At 47.7% G+C, this 20788-nt stretch overlaps 2 protein-coding genes across 3 annotated transcripts in view; both read left to right on the forward strand.

The window, feature by feature from the left end:
* Positions 1-12186, forward strand: part of PNPLA2 (patatin like phospholipase domain containing 2) — a 31163-nt gene extending 18977 nt beyond the window's left edge. Inside the window, exons 4-9 of the mRNA XM_064452438.1 lie at positions 2260-2469; positions 3392-3452; positions 4368-4535; positions 4983-5115; positions 5810-5932; positions 6769-12186. Of these exons, the coding sequence (XP_064308508.1) occupies positions 2260-2469; positions 3392-3452; positions 4368-4535; positions 4983-5115; positions 5810-5932; positions 6769-7033 (960 nt within the window). The 3' untranslated portion in view covers positions 7034-12186. The remainder of the gene's footprint in view (positions 1-2259; positions 2470-3391; positions 3453-4367; positions 4536-4982; positions 5116-5809; positions 5933-6768) is intronic.
* Positions 12187-13015: 829 nt separating this feature from the next.
* The window catches only part of CRACR2B (calcium release activated channel regulator 2B), a 49018-nt gene continuing 41245 nt past the window's right edge, over positions 13016-20788 (forward strand). The window contains exon 1 of one of the 2 annotated variants that reach the window (XM_064452436.1): positions 13016-13279. The gene's annotated coding sequence lies outside the window, so the exon portion shown is untranslated. Of the gene's footprint in view, positions 13280-13714; positions 13785-20788 lie in introns of those variants that run through there. The other variant, XM_064452437.1, reaches the window with a different exon arrangement.

The following is a 20788-nucleotide window of genomic DNA, read 5'->3' on the forward strand; positions in this document are numbered from 1 at the left end:
GGGGAGGACGTAAGGGAATGGAACTGGGCACCCCAGGGTTGACCCCAGTCCATGAACCATCCCCAAAAGTTGCTGCTGTTCATGCCTGCGTGATCAGTGGTGGCTGATCTTGAGTAAGGAGTGGTAATCAGCTTTGCTTGGGAATGGTGGACCAGAGAGTGGGGTCTGCATGTGTATTCCTAGATTTCCATGCAGTGAGAAGGCTTTGCCTGTCAGCCTTACTGTAGTTAAGCCTTCTTTCTAATGGCATTCCTTCACTCATGCTGCCACCCTGAGGGAAACGTATGCTTCTGCATCCTTACTGCAAAACTAGTGTTGTCTTAGCTAAGTGGCCAAACCACAACTACATCTTGTTTAAACAAAGTGGGTTTGTGGCACTGTGCTGCCCACTTTGCTGTGTCCTCTTCCCACTCAGCCTGTCAGAGTCTCATCCTTGCAGAGGGAGTCAGCCAGATGTCTCCAGCTCTAGCCGTGCCTCATCTGGCTTTCTAGTGGAGCACCTTTGAGGAGGTGATGACAATGACAGTTTGCTATGGCTGCTTTTGGCTTAGTGCAAACTGATGGCTGCTTTAAAAGGGGGTGAGAATTCAACTGATTTTTGGCACCTCTGTTGTCTAGAAAGCATCCTGTAAGCAAGCTGAGTGTTCCTGTTTCCAACAGGGCCTACTTTTCCTTGAGTTTAGTCTATCCCATCCTTCCACTTTCTTCACTGCCTAAACCCAGGTGGTCCAGGAGTCACTAACCACATCTGTCTTGATTCTGTTTGGTGAACAGCACCTGACATGAGGATGAAATGCCCTGCTCTGAGTTAATGTTGCTGTAGCCCACAACTGTAATCGCAAGCAATCTCCCTTGAACCTGTAGGCTGTAGGCAGAGGTAACCCTGAGCTTAGTTTGCCCCCAAGAAACCTGCTGTGCAGTCCACCATGACCCTGTTGCCTTGATGGTAGCTGGAATTCCTATAGCTGAATTTGATTGCTTTCAGCCCAAGAGCCTATGAAATGTTCCCCAGGCTCAGAAGAGCCACCTGAAAAGGTGTCTGCCTGTCTGCCATCCAGAGCAAGTGAGAACAAAGTGCAAAGCACCCTCCAGGCAAAGCAGCTGGCATTTTCCTAGGCACTGCGCAGCAAAAGACCAATGTCATCAGTCAGTCTGCCTGTACGATGAGGCAAAGCATGACACAGAATGGAGTACCTCCTCTTCTGATCAGCATTTCCATGCTCTGCCTGGGTTCAGCCTCTGCAAGCTCAGCTCCTCACCCAGCAGAGCTGAAAGATGTTACGGCTGCTGCTTATGGGGCTGAGTAGCTCCTGATGATGATTTGCATTTGAACCTGTCTGAAGAGAAGGGTTCCAGGCAGCAAATGGCAGATCAACCATGATACAAAATCAGCAGGACTCTTGTGAACCTCGGTTACAGAAGACCTTGGGTTGTTACTCTGCAAAGGTCTCAAACTTCCTGCTCTATTTGCTTGACCAATGTCCCCTTCCTTTAGTCTTCTGCATGGTGCTTGCTCTGCCAAAGGCCTGTGATAGGGATTGTCTTGCTCAGCTGCTTGTGCGATTACAATACTTCAAAGAATACTTTGAATTGAGTACGTGTTACTGGGGTTGTCCTTCCTGCAAGGGTAACGCAAAAGTATTTATGGTATGTATGTACAGAACACTCTGATAAGAGAGAGCCTGGTAGGAGCAAAACCCAAGTCCCTTGCACATTATCACACCACGGTAAGTAGATTCCAAATGTGTATGCATGTGTTGATTGCTGTTCAATAAGCCTGCTAGCAACAAATCAGGTGGGTTTACTTTTAGTTTAGCTCTTATTTTACTGTTAATCCACCAGTGGGGACCTATGTCTGAGCTTATTTGTTTTAAACACAAGTGAAAAATGGCACAACGTCACAATGTGACAGCTTTGATCAGTGTTAATTTGCACTGCAGGTGGTTGTTGGTGTGTCAATTTATTTAACTGGGCAGCAGTGAAACCCTATAGGAGATGTAAGTCAGCAGGCACGCAAATGAATATGCCTTTCTCATTGAACACTTGTGAGCAACACACTTCCAACGTAGGAAGAAAAACACTTTGCAAAAGGATATTATAGACAACGCACCTGTGCTATCACTGGTTTTGACTCCTCCAGTGCTGGTGGATGTGCTCCATTCTCCTCCCAAGCTGTTGGCACAAATATGAACAGGGACACAGTAAAAAAGCCACCTGATCAGTTGTGAGAATGAAGTGTTTCACTTGTCTTGATTTCAGAGATATGTTGATGGAGGGATTTCTGACAACTTGCCACGATATGAGCTGAAGAACACAATCACAGTGTCTCCATTCTCAGGAGAGAGTGATATTTGTCCAAGGGATGGTTCCACAAACATGCATGAGCTGAGAGTCACCAATACAAGCATCCAGTTCAACCTTCGCAACCTCTACCGCCTCTCAAAGGCCCTGTTTCCTCCAGAGCCACAAGTGAGTTCCTGGCAGAACGTGGGGACAGTAGAGAGGCACTGGCTATACTGTGCACTTTGGCAGAAGATTCCAGGCACCATTAGTTTTGTATCTCTTGTTGGTTGATAACGTCAAGGTTAAAAAACAGACAGAGTGACTTGGCAAACCTTGACTATCGGCACAAGGTTGTATAGGTTGCTTGATTTTTCTTTTGCTAGTGGGAGATCTGGAATTTAGGTGGTAGCAGTTGCTCGGTAAGTGTTACCATGTGGCTCTCACTAGAGTGGCGTTTGCCAGGAAGTCAGGCCCAGTTGTTTCCAAGGATGTATCAGCCATTGGAACCAGTGTGCTCTTGAGTTTTTTAAGGTCAGACGGAACTGCCAGCCTGAAGCCAGTGACTGTCTCCTAAAAAGTGCTAGTAGAGTGGGCAGCACTGCAGGCAGCTTTGCATTGCTTCTGAGCAAAGCAGCCTCAGATAACCCTGGCATTTGCACATAATAAGTATGCATTCATGTGCTGAATCACTTGGACAGGTCTTTCCCTGCCCCCAGTCTTAGCTGGCTTTATCTGCAAATGCGATGGCCCTTCTTGGCATCTGCTGGGATGTATTCTGGGTTGCTTGTCAGAGTGACTTGCTGAAGGCTGCCCACAACAGCATCAGCTCTAGATGGGAAATGAGGTGGCTGCAACTCTAAGGCTGTACTTAGGTAGGGTTCCAGATGTCCCTTCCAATCTGACTTATCCTGTGATTCCCATATCCAATGTATTAATGTTATACCTCCCATTCCTGCTTAAAACCTGGGAAGAGCTAGCAGGGATGACTTGTCCCTGGGGCAGCTCAGGAGTCAGGGGAATTCCTCTAAAGCTAGCACTGAGCTGGGTGTTTGCTAGGCCTAGCCAGACAATCTCCAAATGACTTGCTCTTGCCTTCTTCTGCCCATAGGTGCTGCGGGATATGTGCAAGCAGGGCTATCGGGATGCACTGCACTTTCTGAAGAAGAATGGTAAGGCACTGGGTGTTTGTAGGGTGCACTGACTTGCCTCTTCTGTGCCAGGCTTGGTGGTCTGGCTTTGAGGATAGTCGATGGTGCATATGAAAGGTGGAAGGGCAGAATTGAGCTGTGCCTCAGATATCAGAATATGGAATTTCCATTAATAAGTCCATTTTAGCATTTCAGGAAGCAGAGGGGGAGTGGACACCTTTCCAGTGCAATGCAGAAGGACTCTAACCACTCTGATACTGGAGCGGTGGCTTTGGCACAACTGAGAGTTGAGGCTACTTAGCATGTGCTCAGTGCTACACCAACATAGTTGTTAAGCACCAGTGCTGTCTGGACCTCCTGCAGATACCCTGCTCCTTTTTATGTGCAGCTAGGGTATGCCTAATGTATTGCAGCAGTGCAGAGTGCAGTCATGCCCTCCGCAGCACCCAGTGCCGGGCAGTTTGACACTACTGTTTCACTCTCTGCTACATGCAACTGATGGGCTTTCTTGCCTCTAACTGCTGAAGCAGATTGAGCGTGTATTTGATGCCACCTAGTGTCGATTTATAGCAGATCAAGCACATTTGTTTGCTTTGTGATGTGTACCCTACTGGGATAAGAGCAATCATGCAGCTGTATTTGTGGATTAAGCTGCAGGAGCAAAATTTTACTTGCGAGATTGGTGACTGGCAGAATATAGCAACAAAACACTGCCAAACTGCACCCTGCAGTACTTAAAGGGGAAAAGTGAGGATGATCTTAAAGCAGCAAGGTTTCTAACTCACTGTGGTAACCATTGCTAATAGATGTTAGCTAAAGGGGCTGGGTATGATGTCTGTCTGAGAGGGGTTAGAGTGAAGCGAGGGCTAATGCAATAAAGGCCAGGCAAAGCAGGGCAACTAGTTGTGTTGCTTATGGTATAACTTCTCTTCTCAGGTCTCCTTCATCGTCCAAGTCCTGCCCGTCCTCTCCTTGCCATAGAAGCCCCCCCAGAAGAGAAAAAAGAGGAGGAAACAGAAGCTGAGGACCAATTAGAGGACAATGCTGCCCTTGCTGTTGTTGAAGAGCACATCTTCGAACACTTGCCTCCCAAACTGAACCAAGGTATGATCCAAAAGGAGAGAGCCCAAGCAATCTTCCTGGGCTGCCTGGTCTACTTGAGAGGATGATTGGGATGTGGGTATTGCTTGTGACTGGGCTTGGCCACACCTGGGGATTGAACTGGGACCTGTGGTGGTTAGATGGAGTTGTGGCCTCTTAGATAAGGTGGTGGCTTACCCAGTGGAGGCTGAATTGGGAGAGGGGGACTCATTTGACAGTGTTCTGCATGGTAAGGAGGGGAGGGGATCTTGATGCTCACTCCTTTGGGAGTCTGATAAAGCTAACAGCTGCTGGTCTCAGCTGTGCTCAGAGAATTACTACCCTGAGTGAGACTTCCTTAAGAAGTAGAAAGTGGAGAGGGGAGATGTCAGGCTGGGTAACTTCTGGGCTATGGCAAGGAAAGGGGTAGTCCCATTGGGGGAATTTAACCATGCTCTCTTCTGCCTTCAGCTCTTCTGGAGGCTTGTGCTGAAAGAAGAAGTTTCTTGACTGGTATCACCAACATGCTGCCTATACGTGTGGCCACGGCAATGATGGTCCCGTATATGCTGCCTCTGGAGTCTGCAGTTTCCTTCACTGTCAGGTAGGCCTTCAACTGGTTCCCTCGGTGGTTTTCTTCCCAGTGCAACCAAGTGTTTGATGCAGTTGGTGGAGCGTGAATGGACAGAGAGTAGAATCTCCTACCAGGCATATGGAGAGAAAAAAAAAATTCCTACCTTCATGTGTCATTAAGCTACAGCCAATAATTCCAGCTTGAAGGAAGATGGCTGTGTGCTGGAACTTGCCCTAGAAAATGGAAAATGGTGATACATTTTGGAGCCTGGCGAGAGACCTCTGAACTGGGAGTGCAGGGGTGAAAGTACAAACCACACAAGAGGTGGAACAAGGGGCAGAGTAGTCCCAGCCATTTCTAGCTCTATGCTTACACAGCTGGGAAGACAGGTCTGTTAGTCTTGTTCTTAGTATAAAGTGCCCTATGAAAAGTTTCTGGGAGGAGATAGTTTGTGACAGAAAGGCTTAGGGAAAAACACTTGTCAAATCTGAAAATGGATGGAAAATACGGCAAGTGCGGCCACAAAACATAAAGAATAAGTTTGTGGGCTGTTCTCATCCTTCACAGCTTCTCCCCCTTCATTCTGTGAATGGTAGCGTAAATGGCTCTTGCTTCATTTGTCACTAAAAATAACGAGTAACCGTTGATAAGAGGCAAAACTGGCGTTATTTCCATCCTATCCTTTGTGTGGCCCAACTAATTGTTGTCTTCTGTCTCTTCCCAGGTTGCTGGAATGGCTCCCAGATATCCCTGAGGATATTAGATGGATGAGGGAACAGATGACTGAAATCTGCAACTATCTTGTGAAGAAAGCCAAGAAGAAACTGGGCAGCCATCTTTCAGCCAGGTACAGCTGCTTTCCTCCACAGCACTATTCTGCAGGAGCCCTCCATTTTGCCTTCCAACTTTGACTTCTGCAGACTCTACTCCATTGGCACAGAGCAAGAAAGGCACAAATTGACCAGCAGGATTTACTGCCCAACTGAAAATGCAGTTCTGGTCCATGGTCTCTTGGCTTCATTAACTGTTGGGATAGACTCAGCACATGGTCTCCTTCCTTCTTCCCATTACAGGGCAGCCCTGTAATGAAGCTATTACTATAGCAATAGGGCAGAAGATATAGGTCTAATTAAAATAATATACTAGCTTATTCTGTGGGCCCTGTAGAAGACAGAGGTGCTCATTTGTGTGGCATTTCCTCGCCCAGGGTCCCCAAAAGTTCCTTCCAAGAGTCCTTCCATTCAAATGGCCTTTTTTGCCTTGAGATCTAGACCTGGTTGAAGGTGGGGGAGGCACTAGGGTGGCCAGGAAACACCAGAGGGCTTCCAAATGGGACAGAGTGCTTTGGGTCTGTGTGTGTGCTGGTGCTTCTGAACTGAACTCCCTGCAGTACGCTGTGGCTGAGGCAAGACTGGTGCTTGGATGAGAACAGGAAACTGTATTATAGTAGTAGGCAGAGGGTCCCAGCTGTGATTCAGATCATAGTACGAGGGAGTGATTCCTACCCACAAGAGCTCATGGCCTGAATAATCAAGAGTGGGGAAATGGGCACACACAGAGACTTCTGACTAAGATCATGCAGTCAGTGGTAGAACAAAATAGCTCTATGGTTCTGGAGCCCTGGTCTGGTGACCTGCTCAAGTCTTCCCATGTACTGATTCTTTGCATGTGTTTGCCTTGCAGGCTTTACTATCACCTCGAGCTTGGAGGACCCCAGAGCATGCCAATTTCTTCCACATCGGCTTGTAGTGAAGCACTGCCTATGTGGATGAGAAGCAACCGTTCCCTGTCTGATGTCATGATGAAGTGGGACGAGTACCAGCGCCAGCTCATGCTGGGCTTACTCTGCATCAACGTGGACATGCAGGCCTCCCTCTTCCCTCGGGAAGGGTTTCAGATAAAGCTTCCTCCTCTAGACTGTGCAAAAGAGTGCCTGCCACTCTTCTGAGCCTGTTGTCGTGATGGGATGCAGGGGGGATGGGAAGGGGGGGGTGGACGTAGGGTGGGACCAGTCTCATCCCTCAGCTGCAGGGCTGCCCTGTGCTTATGAATATGCTGCAAAGGGGATTTCCCTGGGATGGAGACTGGTGGAATTCACTGTAGCCATTTGTTGCCCGCTAGGCCAGGCAAGGGACCTCTGTGTTCAAAGGCACACATGGGCTTCTACCTTGCTCTAGACTTGTGTTGAGGCCTGGCCATCGCCTGTGGCCAGGCTGATGCTGACCCAGCTGGGCTCTCCCAAATAATGCACTTTGAATTGCTATTGGCTTTTTACTGCCAAATAATCAGTACGTAGATGACGCTCTCAAGTTCATACAGCTTTTAGCTTCCTTTATATTTTAGAGCACGAGTCTTGTTTTTTCTTAAGTCATCTGATATCTCTTAGCTCTTTGTGCTACTGAAAGATGAAGTAGCCTCTTGCCAAACCGATTTTTCCTCATGGCTTCCAAATCTCCTCTTGACCACCTTCTTTGCTGAAGCCATGTTCTTTCCTCTGTCCCTTAGCTGCATCCCCACTGGAAGCCAGAGCTGGCCCTGATGAAGACTGCACTGGGACTGCAGAAATGTAGGAAAGTTATGCATTTACCCTGATTTATGTTGTCATGGTCTATCCCTTTTTGATTTTTGTCCTCATGGAATTCCTGCAGCTTGAACTCTGAGTGTTAAGTCATAGAGCTTATTTAAAATAAGTAATTTAGATTTTTTTTTTTCCAGGGAAACATTGAATTTGAAGCCCTGTTCCTGTCACTGTGAATTAGTGTGGGGTTGTCCTGGAAAAGTGGACAAGCTCAAGGAAACTATGTAAAGTGCATGTAGGAAGGTGAGATTGTGCAGGGCATGTTATTTTTGAGAGGCTTGTGGTGGATCATCACAGCAAGTGCTGGGGAAGTGGCTGCCTCTGACTAGGGGTTTGGCTTTGCCCTTTAAGGGACCGTACAACTGAAGGAAATTCCAGAAGGGATCTCCTGCCAAGATGGGGCTTGGCTCTATCTTTTGCTCAAAGAATTTGGGTACTGAGGCTTTGGAGTGAGAAGGATGTAGGCTTGTGGCTATACCAGCCTCACAGCTTGCCTGTCTCACGTTATGGCTCACAGGTACAGCTCTCCAGCTGGCAATAGCAGGAGAATGAGAAGCAGAAGTCAAGTTAGGAGCGCGGTGCGCATGCAGCCTGCTTGGAACTGGCTATGTTTGTCTTGCCCCTTAAAAGACCAGAGCTAGTGGGTCTGTAGCAAGGGTACTGCCTTCTCAGTGGTGGTCTGGCCGTGACTTGCTGTGCAGAAGCATGAACTCTCTGTTCCTCACAGGGTGAGGTGTGGCTTCTGGTGGGGATTACACATACTTAAGCTTAAGTCCTTGCACTATGACACAAAACCAGCTCCTGGTATCTTTTTCTGCAGAATGCCTGAGGCGTCTTCTACCTCTCCTAGCACAAACAGTATGCAACTGGCCAAAGCAAACACACGCTGTCTTTACTGGGGAGCAGGACAGGGTATCTGAAGCTGATTACATACCCTATAGGTGGAATAGTGATTTATAATAGACTTTCTTTTGCACCTTTAATTTAGGAAGGGAAAATAACCCCAGAAGTTCCACTGATAGCTGGAGAAAGCAGTGAATCTGCTTGATCGCATCTGCATGAGCAGTGTGGGTGAGGTGGTGGGCACTGTTTCCTCCCAGCACAATTGTGCACTGGGCGTGGGTTTGAGTGTTTGTGGTGGAGGCTGTGGTAAGTAATAGGTCGTCTTCTGCAGTGGCCATTGCAAGCTGTGAGGCAATAGACTGGACAGCTGTGGTGCTAACTGACTGTCCTGGAGATGCCAGTGCAAATATGAACTCGTGATGTAGGGTATCACCCCACTGCCCTTCCTGCATGTAACCTACCTATGTAACACAAGGGCCCACATAGCTTATGAAGTGGGCCTGCACTTATGCTGTCAGATTTAGTCTTAAGGTTCACATAGTTAATGCAATTAGGTATCAGGGAAGTTGCTGCAGGAAGAGAAAAAACTGGAGGATTCTGAAACCAGAACTGGAATATTGGATTATAAAACAAGCCAATCCTGTGATTGGGTAAAGCCTGCGGAAGAAGCTTACTGCTTAGATGGATATAAATCTAACTGAAGTGAACGAGCAACAAGCTACTGTCAGTGGGAGCAGAATGAATTTGATGAAAATTGGAATTGAGAAAAGGTGTTTATTTTGTGGTTTGCTGTGGGATTTATTTTCTTTCACTGCTTTGGGCTACCTTCTTTGGGGGAATGGCCCATGCACACCTGCTTTGTTTGCCAAATGTGTGTCTCTTGTCTCTAAAGCACACAGAGTAATTGGCAAGAACACATAGATATTTAGTGGCAAGAAATGAGGGCATTTCATCCAGAAGCAAAATATCTGTGAGGTGCAAAGCTGGATGAGGAAAATCTTGTGCTTAGAAGCTGCTGCCCTTTTGACTCTGCCTTGTTTGTGTTAATATATGGGTGGAGAAAATGATGCAACTATTTTTTGATCCCTTCTTCCTGGACTGGTAAAACCACTGAGTGATTATGTAAACCACTAAACTATGGAACAAAATTCTCTTGGCAACAGAGCACGCTAAGAAATTGCAGCTTGGCACCCTTATCCCCTGGATCTCCTCTGTTCTCCTCTTGCATCAGAACCAACTGGGCTGGCACCACTGTCTTCCAGTGCTCTGATCCAGAAGGCTTGCTGGATCTGGTCCATGCATTTCAACAGACTAACTGCTGTGCCTGGTAAAAGGCCTGAGTTTAATTCTGTTTCACCTCATTTGTCGTTTATTATATTAACCTCTCAAAGAGAAGCTTTTGTACACATCAAACTGTAACCACAACCAAAGCCTGGCTTTAAATATAAAGGTCTAACTCTTCAGGGAGGAAACTCCTGTTTTCCCTAGGCTAATTTGCAGGGTGTGAACGGATACTGGGAAAGCACCACTCCATATTAACGCTTTCTTTACCTGTGTTTATTCCCCGAGTGATGCAATAGCTGTTGTGTGATAGCTTGTTGGCTTTATAGATTTAAGCTCTGATAAAGGAACTGCAGATCTGTCAAAAATACCCCAAACTACCCTCCTCTTCCTTAAGAGAAGTTTCATGCATTTGCTTGAAATTATTGCTGCTCGTGCATCACAGATTGCAAAGGATGAAGCAAGTAGGGAAGATCATCTGACCCGCTGATGCAGAAAAGGGGCTGGGGATGCTTTTGAAGAATACTTTTTCGTTATGCAGAGCTGCCTTGTCTAGATCAGACTCCACTTCTTTGAAACCCCTGGAAACCTCATGATGGGCTCTGGGTTGGACCTGGAGGGGTTTATTGTGATAGTGCTAACTGGAATTCTTCACGCCTTTGTATGTGTGCCTCATGGCATGCGTTATCTTCTGGGCAGCAGCTGCTGATTAACCTACACTTGTCAAGTTCATAGGACCAAGGTAATCATCTGTAGCAGTCAGTCCCTTCTTCAGCAAACTGTGTGGCTGGGAAGCCCAGCGGGTAGTTGCCAGGGCCTGTCTGCTCTCCAGTATATGGTGGCTGAGAGGTCAGGTTCCTGGACCAAAAGTTCATCTTGCAGTCCACGTCCCATTGTCCCTACAGCATTCACTTGAATTCTGCAAGAGTCCCAATCCGTGCTGTTTCCACTGTTTCATGTAAAGGGTCTGGGCATTCAGGAATCCACTTTTTTTTTTTCCCCTCCTTCCTGTGACACAGATACTACTTGCTGCTTTTAACAAGGCTAAGGTGAACTTTCTGTGCATCTAATCAGCCCCTAACCTGTACAACACTGTAGAGCTGTTTTGTGTTGCGTACAACAGTCTGTGGCTTCCAGGGCACACCATAGATACAATGTGTGTGGTATGTTGGGTTTGGTTTGCTGCCTGCCCTACTCTTAATACCATTGCAAGCTGATTTTTCAAGGGGTAGGAGAAAATATTTCACTTCTGACCACTGTCTGTAGGACCTAGGAGTTGTTTTCTCATGACTTCTTGGAGGGCTGTGTATCTGCAACACTCAGACCAGAGAATAAAAGAGGATCTGCTGTCTGCCAGCACTGGGGTGTCCCTAGTACTTATTGTACATTCCCCAGTGGTTTTGTCCATTTAAAAAAATTAATCTAGTAATTCCCTCCTCCTGAGAGAAGAGCTTTCACTTTAGCCAAAGTGATTGTGGGAGAAATAGCTGAACCTCCACGTGTGTGTTTCCCTTAGGGGTCCATTTCTGCTAAACGTGTGCTAGATGTGGTGGGCGGCAGGGCTGAGTGTTGCCAAAGTCAGAGGGCCTTGCCAGCAGTTTTTTCACGCTTTGTTTCCATCTTCCCCTTAAATCAATGAGAGGATGGACCACCTCACCTGGCTGCCACGTCAGCCAGTTCATTTGTGCCAAACACACCCTGTGCCTTTACCATGGGCTCTGCCCTGCCTGCCCTGTGTCCCCACAGTGTCTACCTTTCTGAATGCCGCAGTACTTGTCCCCCTCCTCTCCCTCCTTCCCCTTGCCTACTGGTGGGACGTTGCTCTGTTCCCAATCTGCAGGCAGCTCCACTAGGACAAGCTCTAGCTGCTTCCATCTTGCTGTGTGGATCCACAGCAGCCTTCCTGTACAGGAAGGGGAAACCTCTAGTTCCAAGCAGAAGACTTAAATGTAATATTGAAGTAAAAACCTTTTTCTTCTGGGGTTTTCTCTTGCTCTGGAAAACAGCTTCTAAAGCAGCTGTTTGAGTTAAATATGTCCTGGGACTCTGCTGCTGTCACCGAGTTTGAGAAGACCCTTAAGCACACAATGCGCGTGGAGATCCTGTGGAAATCACTGATGTCAGAGCAGCAACTAGAGCAGCGACAGCATATGCAAGTCATGTATTTGCTCGACAATGTCACTAAGCAGTGTTCACCGTCACTTTAACAGTTCAGTATTAAATTGTTGATGCTTTTTTTTTCTCCTGTTTCCCTTTTCTAATGTTTTGCTGAAGAAAAGGTAACTATTTATTTTGGCAGAAATATACCTTCTAATAAAAACTTTCTCAATATATTTACCTGGCTGTGGTAGGTTGCTTGCCTTGCCATTTAAAGCTTTATTAAATATTTTTTGAATGCACTGTATGATGTGGGTTTGTTTTGCTGGGCCCTACCCCATTTATCCTGTTCTAAATCCTCAGGGTAAACGTGCACCGGCATGCAATGAACGGGGCACTGTCCTAAAGGTGAAAAATTGTGCATTTTGGTCCAGCTCTGACTTCCCTGAGCCGAAATGCCCCAAATGATACTGGTCTCTGCTCTCTTTTGTTGGAGTTTTTGGGTAGACCCTGGTATCCAAAAGGAAGCGAGCACCATCTTGGGGGAGCTGCAGGTGAAAGGTTTAGTTAAAAAATCATTCACAAATTTAAAACTTCCCCAATCCAGGGGCGTCTCGGGGAAGCTGATCCTGTCTCTTACACCTTGTTTTACCAGTTGGTGAGAGAGATGATCTCAGCCGTTGTGCATCTGTCTATTTCAGTTGGACAACGAGGTCTTCCTGGGTTAATCTCCAGCTGGGGCAAAGGGAAAGGGTCGGTCCTGGGGCTTGGGGAAAGCCCGGGGCATGCATCCCACCACTGCTACTGCTGGCTGGAATCCCCAGGGAGAGGGAAAACGACACCACACGGCTGGGGTTTGTTGCTGCAGGTGCGGCTGGGCTTAGGCTCTTTTTTTTTTTTTCCTTCCCTTTTTCCAGCCTTGACAGCAGTGAAGTGTAGAAGGATGCTTTGTGTGCTATCACAGGCACAAGTGCTGTAATTAATGTTACAGCATGCAGCTGATAAAGCAAACAGCTTTTTCGCTGCTAATGACAGCAAAAACCAAACATCCCAACTGGGTGCCGTTAGTCGCTGAAGTCGATCTTTCTTCCATAAATCAGCCGGGCGATGCCCGCGGCTCTGCCGGGGGAGCGGCTGCGCCAGCCCCAGCCTGCGGGGCGGCGTCTGCCGGGGGATGTCTGGGGTTCTGGGGGGGAGCCTTGCTCCCCTTCCCTGAGGGGGGAGGCGGCGGCCCCGCTCCCGGGCCGGCCCGGCCGCACGGCGGGCTCTCCCTCGCCCGCCCGCTCATTTCCGGGTCGGGGCCGCCTCCAGCGCTAACGGCGGCTCCGCTCGCCCGTTCCCCCGGGACAGGGCGGCTGCCGGTGCCCGCTCCGCTCCCCCTGTGCCTCAGCCCAGGTAAGCGGTGTGAGGGGCTCCCCGCGGCGGGGCGGGCTGGGGGCGCGTTGCCGCTGGGGACGGGTTCCCCCAGCGGGGCGGCTGCCCCCCTCCTGCCATTGTGTGCGGCCCTGGGCGCCGGGCAGGACCCCTCAGGGGCAGGACCCCGTCAGGGGCCCGAGCCTGCGGCGAGCAGCCGATGAGGACCCGGCCGCCGAGGTGTCGGGGAGCGGCCGCCGCACCGAAGGGCTGTGGTGGTGCCTTCGCCCTCGCCTCGTCGGCTTCCCCCGTCCCTCCCCTGCGGCTGTGGGGAGAGGGCAGTGGAGGGCCGGTGGGGCTCTGCGTGCTGGGGGGTCCTCACCTGCTGAGAGCGACGCACCTGCCTCGTCCCCAGCTGTCGGTGGTCCCTTGCTGGCAAAGGACGGATATGGAGGATCCACGTTCCTGTACAAAGCTGCCTTCTCTACCACGCTCCGCTCAGAGACGTAGCTGCGGCCGTGGCTGTGGGATTCAGAGCGCTGCCCTGGTAGGGTCTGGGCTGGGGAGCTGCTGTCCCTTCTGCTGTCTCCCCTCCTCTGTTGCTCTGAAGTCTGCAGGCTTCTTTGAGATGAAGTCCAGGGGCTTTGGCCTTGTGCACTGGACCTGAATGGAGATCTTTTAATTTCTCATTTTTTTCCAGCACCTTCTGCTCAGGGAATGTTCTTTCTTGCCACGATCCAGGGGCAGATGATGCTGCACATCAAAGATGCCATGGGTCCGTACGGCAGCTGTGTTAGTGCTGCTTCTCCTTCTCTTCAGAAGGAAAAAATACCAGAGTTTTCTCTCTCCTAAGACCGCAGTGTCTTTCTCTTTAACATCCTGTGTGTGTGGGATGCACTTCAGTGAACTTGTGTATTGAACCTCAGGTCCTTCCTGTAGGGCTTCCTGAAAACAGCCAAAAGGAAAAGAGGCCAGCGATTGCCAGCCTTGGACACAGGGGCTCAGGAATATCCTGAGGATGCGGGATAATCCAAATGGAGCTTGCTTGTTTAGGCATGACCCACTGAGTCCTTGCTTATTCTGATGGAGATGATGGCAGTTGTGCATCAAGGGGCTCTCAGAAAACTGGTAACTTACAGCCTTGCCTTACCCAGTTTTAGGGTCAATTGCATCTTATTTTTCATGTTCTAGAGCTATATTTATTTCTGAGGATCATATAAGCAGGTATATACAGATTAATATATATCTATACATCTCCTGAAGGCTATGGGAATTGCTTTTCTAGGTCAAACAGATAATTAGTCTAGTCTGTCCTTTCACTCGTCGCCAATTCAGGTGGTCAAGAGGAGGTTCTGAGAAACTGCAATGGGCTGGAGTAGAGGAATTCTCTTTGCCAGAGCATCCTACTGCACAGAGACTGATGTGAGACCTGAGGGGTAAAATTTTAGGATTCCTCATAAGATGGTATAAAACCTCTCCAAAGCTATCTTGCTGGGCAAACAATGTTGTTCTCATTCTTCAGAGCATTGCTCTCTTGGTTCCTCTGCTGTGGGGTAAGTTAGGTAGCATAAACTGTTCAACTGGGAAGTCTGTTTGGCTGTTTTGTCAAATAGGAAGATTTCCACCCCCCACCCCAATTTGATGCATCTAACAAATCAAGACGGTACCATCTACTGGTCTGAAGATTGTATTGCAAAGGAGGACTTGACATGGGGCTGTCTTTAGCAGCACACAGACAGTGCTGCTGTTACTCGTGACTTTGCCAGGCAGCCTCAGAGAATAAACTAATGGGATGAGGACAATTGGCAGTAACCTAAATCATATGGGCACAGTTCCATGCACAATGTTCTTCACGGTCAGAGAGCTTTGCAGCTATTGATCCTTATGTACAATAAACTAGGTTTGGTTTCCATAATCCAGACCATGTTAGTCACCATCTAAATCTTTTTGATTTGATAAGGCTGCTTGGGGGACTGAATCCACCCACCTCTCCTCACCTGCATGCAGGAGCTCATCTCAGATTTAAAGAGAGTGACAAGAAACTTCAGCTGTTGCAAATGTGTTGTCTTCCACTGAGCAGAGCAGCATCTTCCCTGTTCCTGCCAGACACCTTTGATTGCTGTCCACATAAAGTCTGCGGTGGAAATACTTGGTTTACTTGGAATGTCTGAATCTTGAATGATCATTTTCATTGTCGCATCAAAAGAGCAGAACTGCAACCGTTAGCAAGACTTTCTGTCCTTTGCCACTGTGTGTCCTTTGAGGTATTGATAGCCTGGCAGCTTGAAAGGGAAATGCTGTTGATGTTCTGATTACCCCTCTTAAAATATTTTTCTAGCAGTGTTCTCTTTTCCCTATCCTGCATCCTAAATATTTAATTTCTTGCTGATGCTGAGAAGGATTTCCCTATGTATGGACCTAATTGCACATTTTGCTAAGCAAATCTGACCTCTGCAGCTGTGCAAGGAGCACTGGGGTGGGTTCACTGAGTATTTCCTGTGTGCTTCTGCTGTTGCCAGCCCTAGGCTTTTAAAAACCATCAGCCAGACATTAAAAAAAACAAACAGTGCCATGGGATAACATAAGTGTTTGGTTTGTTTTTTTTTTTAATTATGTACTTAATTTGCTTTCTCATGCTGATTTCTGATTGTCTTGGAGACTTCTGCATGTCTATATAAGCTACCAGAAATCCTTGAATCTCAGTATTTCACTTGACTGCTGGACCTAGGGGCCTCAAGTGGAATAATGAATGTTGTAAGTTTTGGGAGAAGACAGTGCCAAACATCAGGTTAATAGCTGGTTGAGTATAGGTTGAGGTACTGTGAACTTTCAAGTGAAGTCTGGAGCCATGGTAGGCTTTCCTCTGCTGCATTTGGATTGGGGTAACATGATTGGGAAATACCGTGGACTTCTTAACCACGTGTTTTTCTCTTCACCATGTGTTACAGAGTGCTAAAGCAGGAACAAATACTGTCTTGTGCTCTTAGAGACTGTAACTTTAATCCTTGGTTTGTTTTGGAGGAAATGGGGTATGGTACAGTGCTCTCATCTGGTTGGTGTAACTGGAGGAAAATTTGTCAAGTAATAAGATTGAGAGCCAAGAGGCTTGTAGCATCCCTGCTTTCTGTCCAGTGAAGTATGTGATTGCAGTTAATTTAGCACAGATGTCATCTGAAGGAGGAGCTGTTGTCCTACTTCTGTAGTTTTAATCTCTCTGCTGGTACATGACTTCGAATCACTTCTCTGCACCAGCTAATGGCCCCATCTATGCAGAAGGGACTGCCTGGTTCAGAAGGATGTTTGAGGATTACATATGACTGAAAGCCCTGCAGGAAAGGTTTGTGTTCTGAGAATAGCAGGAGACCTCTAAAAATCTGACTGGGAGTCCTGAACCTCCTGGCATCTTCTATGGTGGTCTAGCACTGTCTGGGCACGGGGCTGGCTGAGCTTGTGATGCTGGTAAGAACCTGGCAGATGCAAAGATGTCACTGTTCACAGCAGATGATGTATCCTGAGCTGAGGCAACCTGCCTTTCTGGAGAGATGAGAGTATGAATAAGGGGAGAGTTCTTAAGACCTATACTGCAGCTTTTTAAAAGAATTAACCTTTAGCATGTGTGCTGGATGAAGGTTAAACAACACAATGAAGGCCTGAAAAATGTTGAGTCCCATTGTTGTAGCTGTGCAATCAAGGTACCAGTATCTAGCTGTTTATTGCTTCCGATCTCAAGCTCTTCAAAAGAATAACAAGCAGGATATCTGCAGACCTTTGGAGGAGTAGGACTGGTATCTATGTGGTGTTAAAAATAAAATTGTGTAATGTCTAAATGTGTCATGTAGGCTATGGAAAGCAAACCTTTGGGGAAAAATCCAGCTATGTCTGGGTATAGCTAGGTGAGTCCAGCCTCTGGAAAAGGTGGGTTAGAAGCAGACAGCAGGCTTGCAGGCTAGCTGTAAGCCCTTAGCTGGGCATGGCAGGAGCTTAGGAGAGGTGCAGGTGTGGGAAGGCACATCTAATGAGTAATACAGGAAAGCTTGGTAGCCCTCACTGTTACAGTAGCTGAATACCTCTCCATCTCATTCAGCAAAACATCTCTGAGTAAGAGTAGTGGTGCTTTTGTCTGCCTCAGTTTCTCCTCTGTAAAATGAAGAGGATGAAACCAAGCTCATCTCCAGCTGGTAATTTAAGCTGTAGGTGACCTCCAAGTTGACGGCCTGATGGATGGTGAAGTTTTCTCTCTGGACAAATGGTTTGACTTCCTGTAAAATAAAATTGACTGGCTTATTTATTGGCAAGGACTAGCAATGCTGTACTGTGCCCAGGGAAGGTGAACTCTATGCCTATGCTAGCAGCTGAGGCGAAGGTGAGATGAGATGTATAAGTATTGCTGAGTCTTATTTTCCCCATAACTCTTGCTTGTGGACTACACGCTCAGTTGTTTGGGGTGGGACAGGCAGGCCAGCAGAGCCATCCCACTCTTGTGTGAATCGCTGCGGGCTGAACCTCCTGGCCTCTGCCCAGCTCCCCTCATTGGCAGGTGCAGAGCTGCTGAGCTTTGCCCAAGAAGGAAGATGAGCATCATACATTGCTTAGATAAGATAAAGCATGACCAAATCTTTGTTACCCTTGGCAGGTGTGGCTAGGTGCTGTCTGGGATTTGTGCAGTTCTGAGGAATAGTCAGGTATTGCAGCTGTGGGGAGGGTTGCAAAGCCTCTTTAAGATCTGGAGACTTGATGCTGGAGCCCAGAAGGGAAGGTGGGTGCACCCCAAGGGACGGTGACAGCAAGGGCATGAGGGGTATGAGTGAAGGAACAGCCCACCTGGTAAGCCTGCGGGTAGAAGTACTTCTGCTGTGTGTTCCTATGCCTGGGTCCTGCTGCAGACTCTGGGGTTGATGGTGCTCCATGAGTAGCTCCATCAGCTCAATGTCTGCTGAGCAGGTGCCCTGGTGGCTAGCAGGGCTGAGGACCTCTTCAGCAGCAGCGCTGCCAGAGCTTCTCTCTTCACCTATCAGGTTTTTGAAGTTCAAAGGTGTCTGTTGTCTTGAACTCTGCCCTTCTGTCTGAGATCATGGGAACTAGGAAAAGAATTCAGATTTATTCAGGGGAAAAGGACACTTGTGAATGCCCCCACAAATGTACATGTTTTTTCCATTGCACGCTTTGCTCTTGTGCTTGAGAGCTGCCTTCCCTCCTCCTTCCCTCCTCCTTACCCTCTTTGCCTCTTCAGGGAGTTGGCAAGATCTCTGCTCTACCTTTCCTCCCTGCCAGACGCGTAGCCAGAAGATTAATCCTCTGCTCCAATAAAGATGCACAAACCCCTTTGATTTAATGTGTTTCCTATGGCACAAAAAGAGCCTTTTCCTCCCCATGCAAATCTGGTTGCTCAGTCAAAGCTGCTAAATGCAAATAGACCACTTGTAGCTGTTCTCTCAGGGAAGAGTAACGTGGGCTTTATGTAAAGCATGAAGATAAGACCTCAGGAGCTTGGAGAGCAGAGCAGTACGCAGATTTGTGCTGGAGAGAGGTCAGCATGGCTGTAGCTAATTCACAACCTGTTTCCAGACTTGAGGTGGGATACTAGGCAGGGGGATATTTCAGGTTGTCAGAATCAAAGAATTGAGCATTTATAGAAAAGGATTAAGAGTTGCTAGTTATGGGTGTGTGTGGGTTGGTTGTTCTCTCCCCTCTCTCCTTACCACCTTCCTGCTGCAATCAAGTGCAGAATCGGCACTGACTGTGATTTGGTGACTCAACTCATTCTGACGCCTGGGTCCCTTTCCTCTATTCAGGTTGGGCAAATAACATTCAGCCTGTCATCATACTTGAGAGCTCTCGCTATTGCCCTAAATATGGGGAGCTGTAATGATGCTTACATTGGCTTAATCCAATTAGATCTGAAAGTCCACTTCTCTGAAAAAAGTAAATGTTGTGTGCGGGGAGTGGTATTCAAGTGTCTTTACTAAATCAAAAACCTTTTCAGCATTGGTGGATGAAGCATTTTTCTTTTAAACATGTACTATTAAATACACAGGATGTGCAGTATGGTTGAATTAGCATTACTATGGGAACCATAACTTTTTGCATTTCCTGACCTTTATCCAAGTAATGCTAAGGATTTATTAATGTGGCTCCAAAATGCTGTTTATTTTTTTGTGTTTGATAAGCTTTTTTGTTCTGGTCAGTACTAAGAGAGGCTTTATAAAGTACCCCAGGAGGAGTTTAGAGACAGGACAGGCTGCGAGGTGCAGAAGAGCAGTTTGCTCCCTTTTTTGTGCTGTTCTAGGAGCATCCCAGCGAGACCATTGTTCAGTGTTAAGCATCGCCTTTGCAGCAACAGTAAATAAAATGGTGAGTAAACTCTCTCACTCAGAGGCAAGTAACTCACTTGGTCTGCATTTGTTTGGGTTTATTTGCCTCAGCTACACAGCCAGAGCCTGTCTCAAAGGATGTGTGGTTCTGGGGCTGAGGTGAAGCTGAGCCAGTGAGGAGTGGAGAGGTGGTAGTCCTGGTCTGAGAGAGGCAGAGCTGCCCTCCAGCAGCATAGAGCCCTCCCAGACAGCTCGGAGGATCTCGCTGGCTCCGTTAAACCTGTGTTAAAGACAAGTACGATGGTTTGTAGTAGTCTTCATTTTTTAGTCTGGGGTTTGAAATAACCATCTTAAAATACATGGGGAAGGACCCACCTTTACCTTTGCTTTCTGCAGGTCCCATTTTCATTTGCTGCTGGGAGGATGGGGCTATTTGTAGCTCCTTTGTTTGCAGGTTGATGAGGTCTTTGCTCTTCAGATACCAGCTGGAGTCTTCTCAGTGGGAACTGGTAGAAGAGTGGTTTTTGCTCTCTGTAGAGGCTGGGCTTGCCCACTCGTGACTTGTATGGCAAAGCTTGTTTGCTGGGCAAATATTATCCTTGAGGGCTGACACGAAGAGGCTTGTGGCACGGGGGTGAGCGAAGGGGACAAAACTATAGCAGGTATGCCTGCCAGGGTCTCAACATTTTCTTTTTCCCTTTGTCAGCTTCCAAGAAGTCCTCAGCCCTAACTAGTGGGAGCTGAGACAGCTGAAGGCAACTCCATGCTGGCTGGAGGCCCTGAAGCTGCCATGGAGTGACAAATCCCCATCAGCATTTCCAGCTGTCAGCAGGCCGGGGTGGCTTTGCTTCCTTTCAGTGGTGCTGTGGGATAGAAGGGTGCTTTGATCAGTGGCAAGAGTAGAGGGTGGCACCTCTGGCTGCTTTAGTGAGAAAGTCCTGGGGTGTGGGGTGTGTTTTACAGTGCTTTGGAAAGATGATCCTTGCAGTGTCATCTTGTGCTTTACTTCTTTTTTTTTTTTTTCCTAAGCTCTCTGTACTTCTCTTTGTGAAACAGGTTGCCACCTATGTAAAAGTGGAATTAAACTTGAGGCAGGGTTCACAGGGGTAGTTTTCAGCCCTGCCCTTCTTGAAACTGGATGTGAGATAGGCAGCGAGCTACCTACAAGCACAACTAGAGCTTTTCAGGAAAGGTAAATTCAGCACGAGATGAGGGATCATCTGCTTTCTTACCACTTCTT

Source organism: Phalacrocorax carbo, chromosome 5, assembly GCF_963921805.1.
Source record: "Phalacrocorax carbo chromosome 5, bPhaCar2.1, whole genome shotgun sequence".
Taxonomy (NCBI): Eukaryota; Metazoa; Chordata; class Aves; order Suliformes; family Phalacrocoracidae; genus Phalacrocorax; species Phalacrocorax carbo.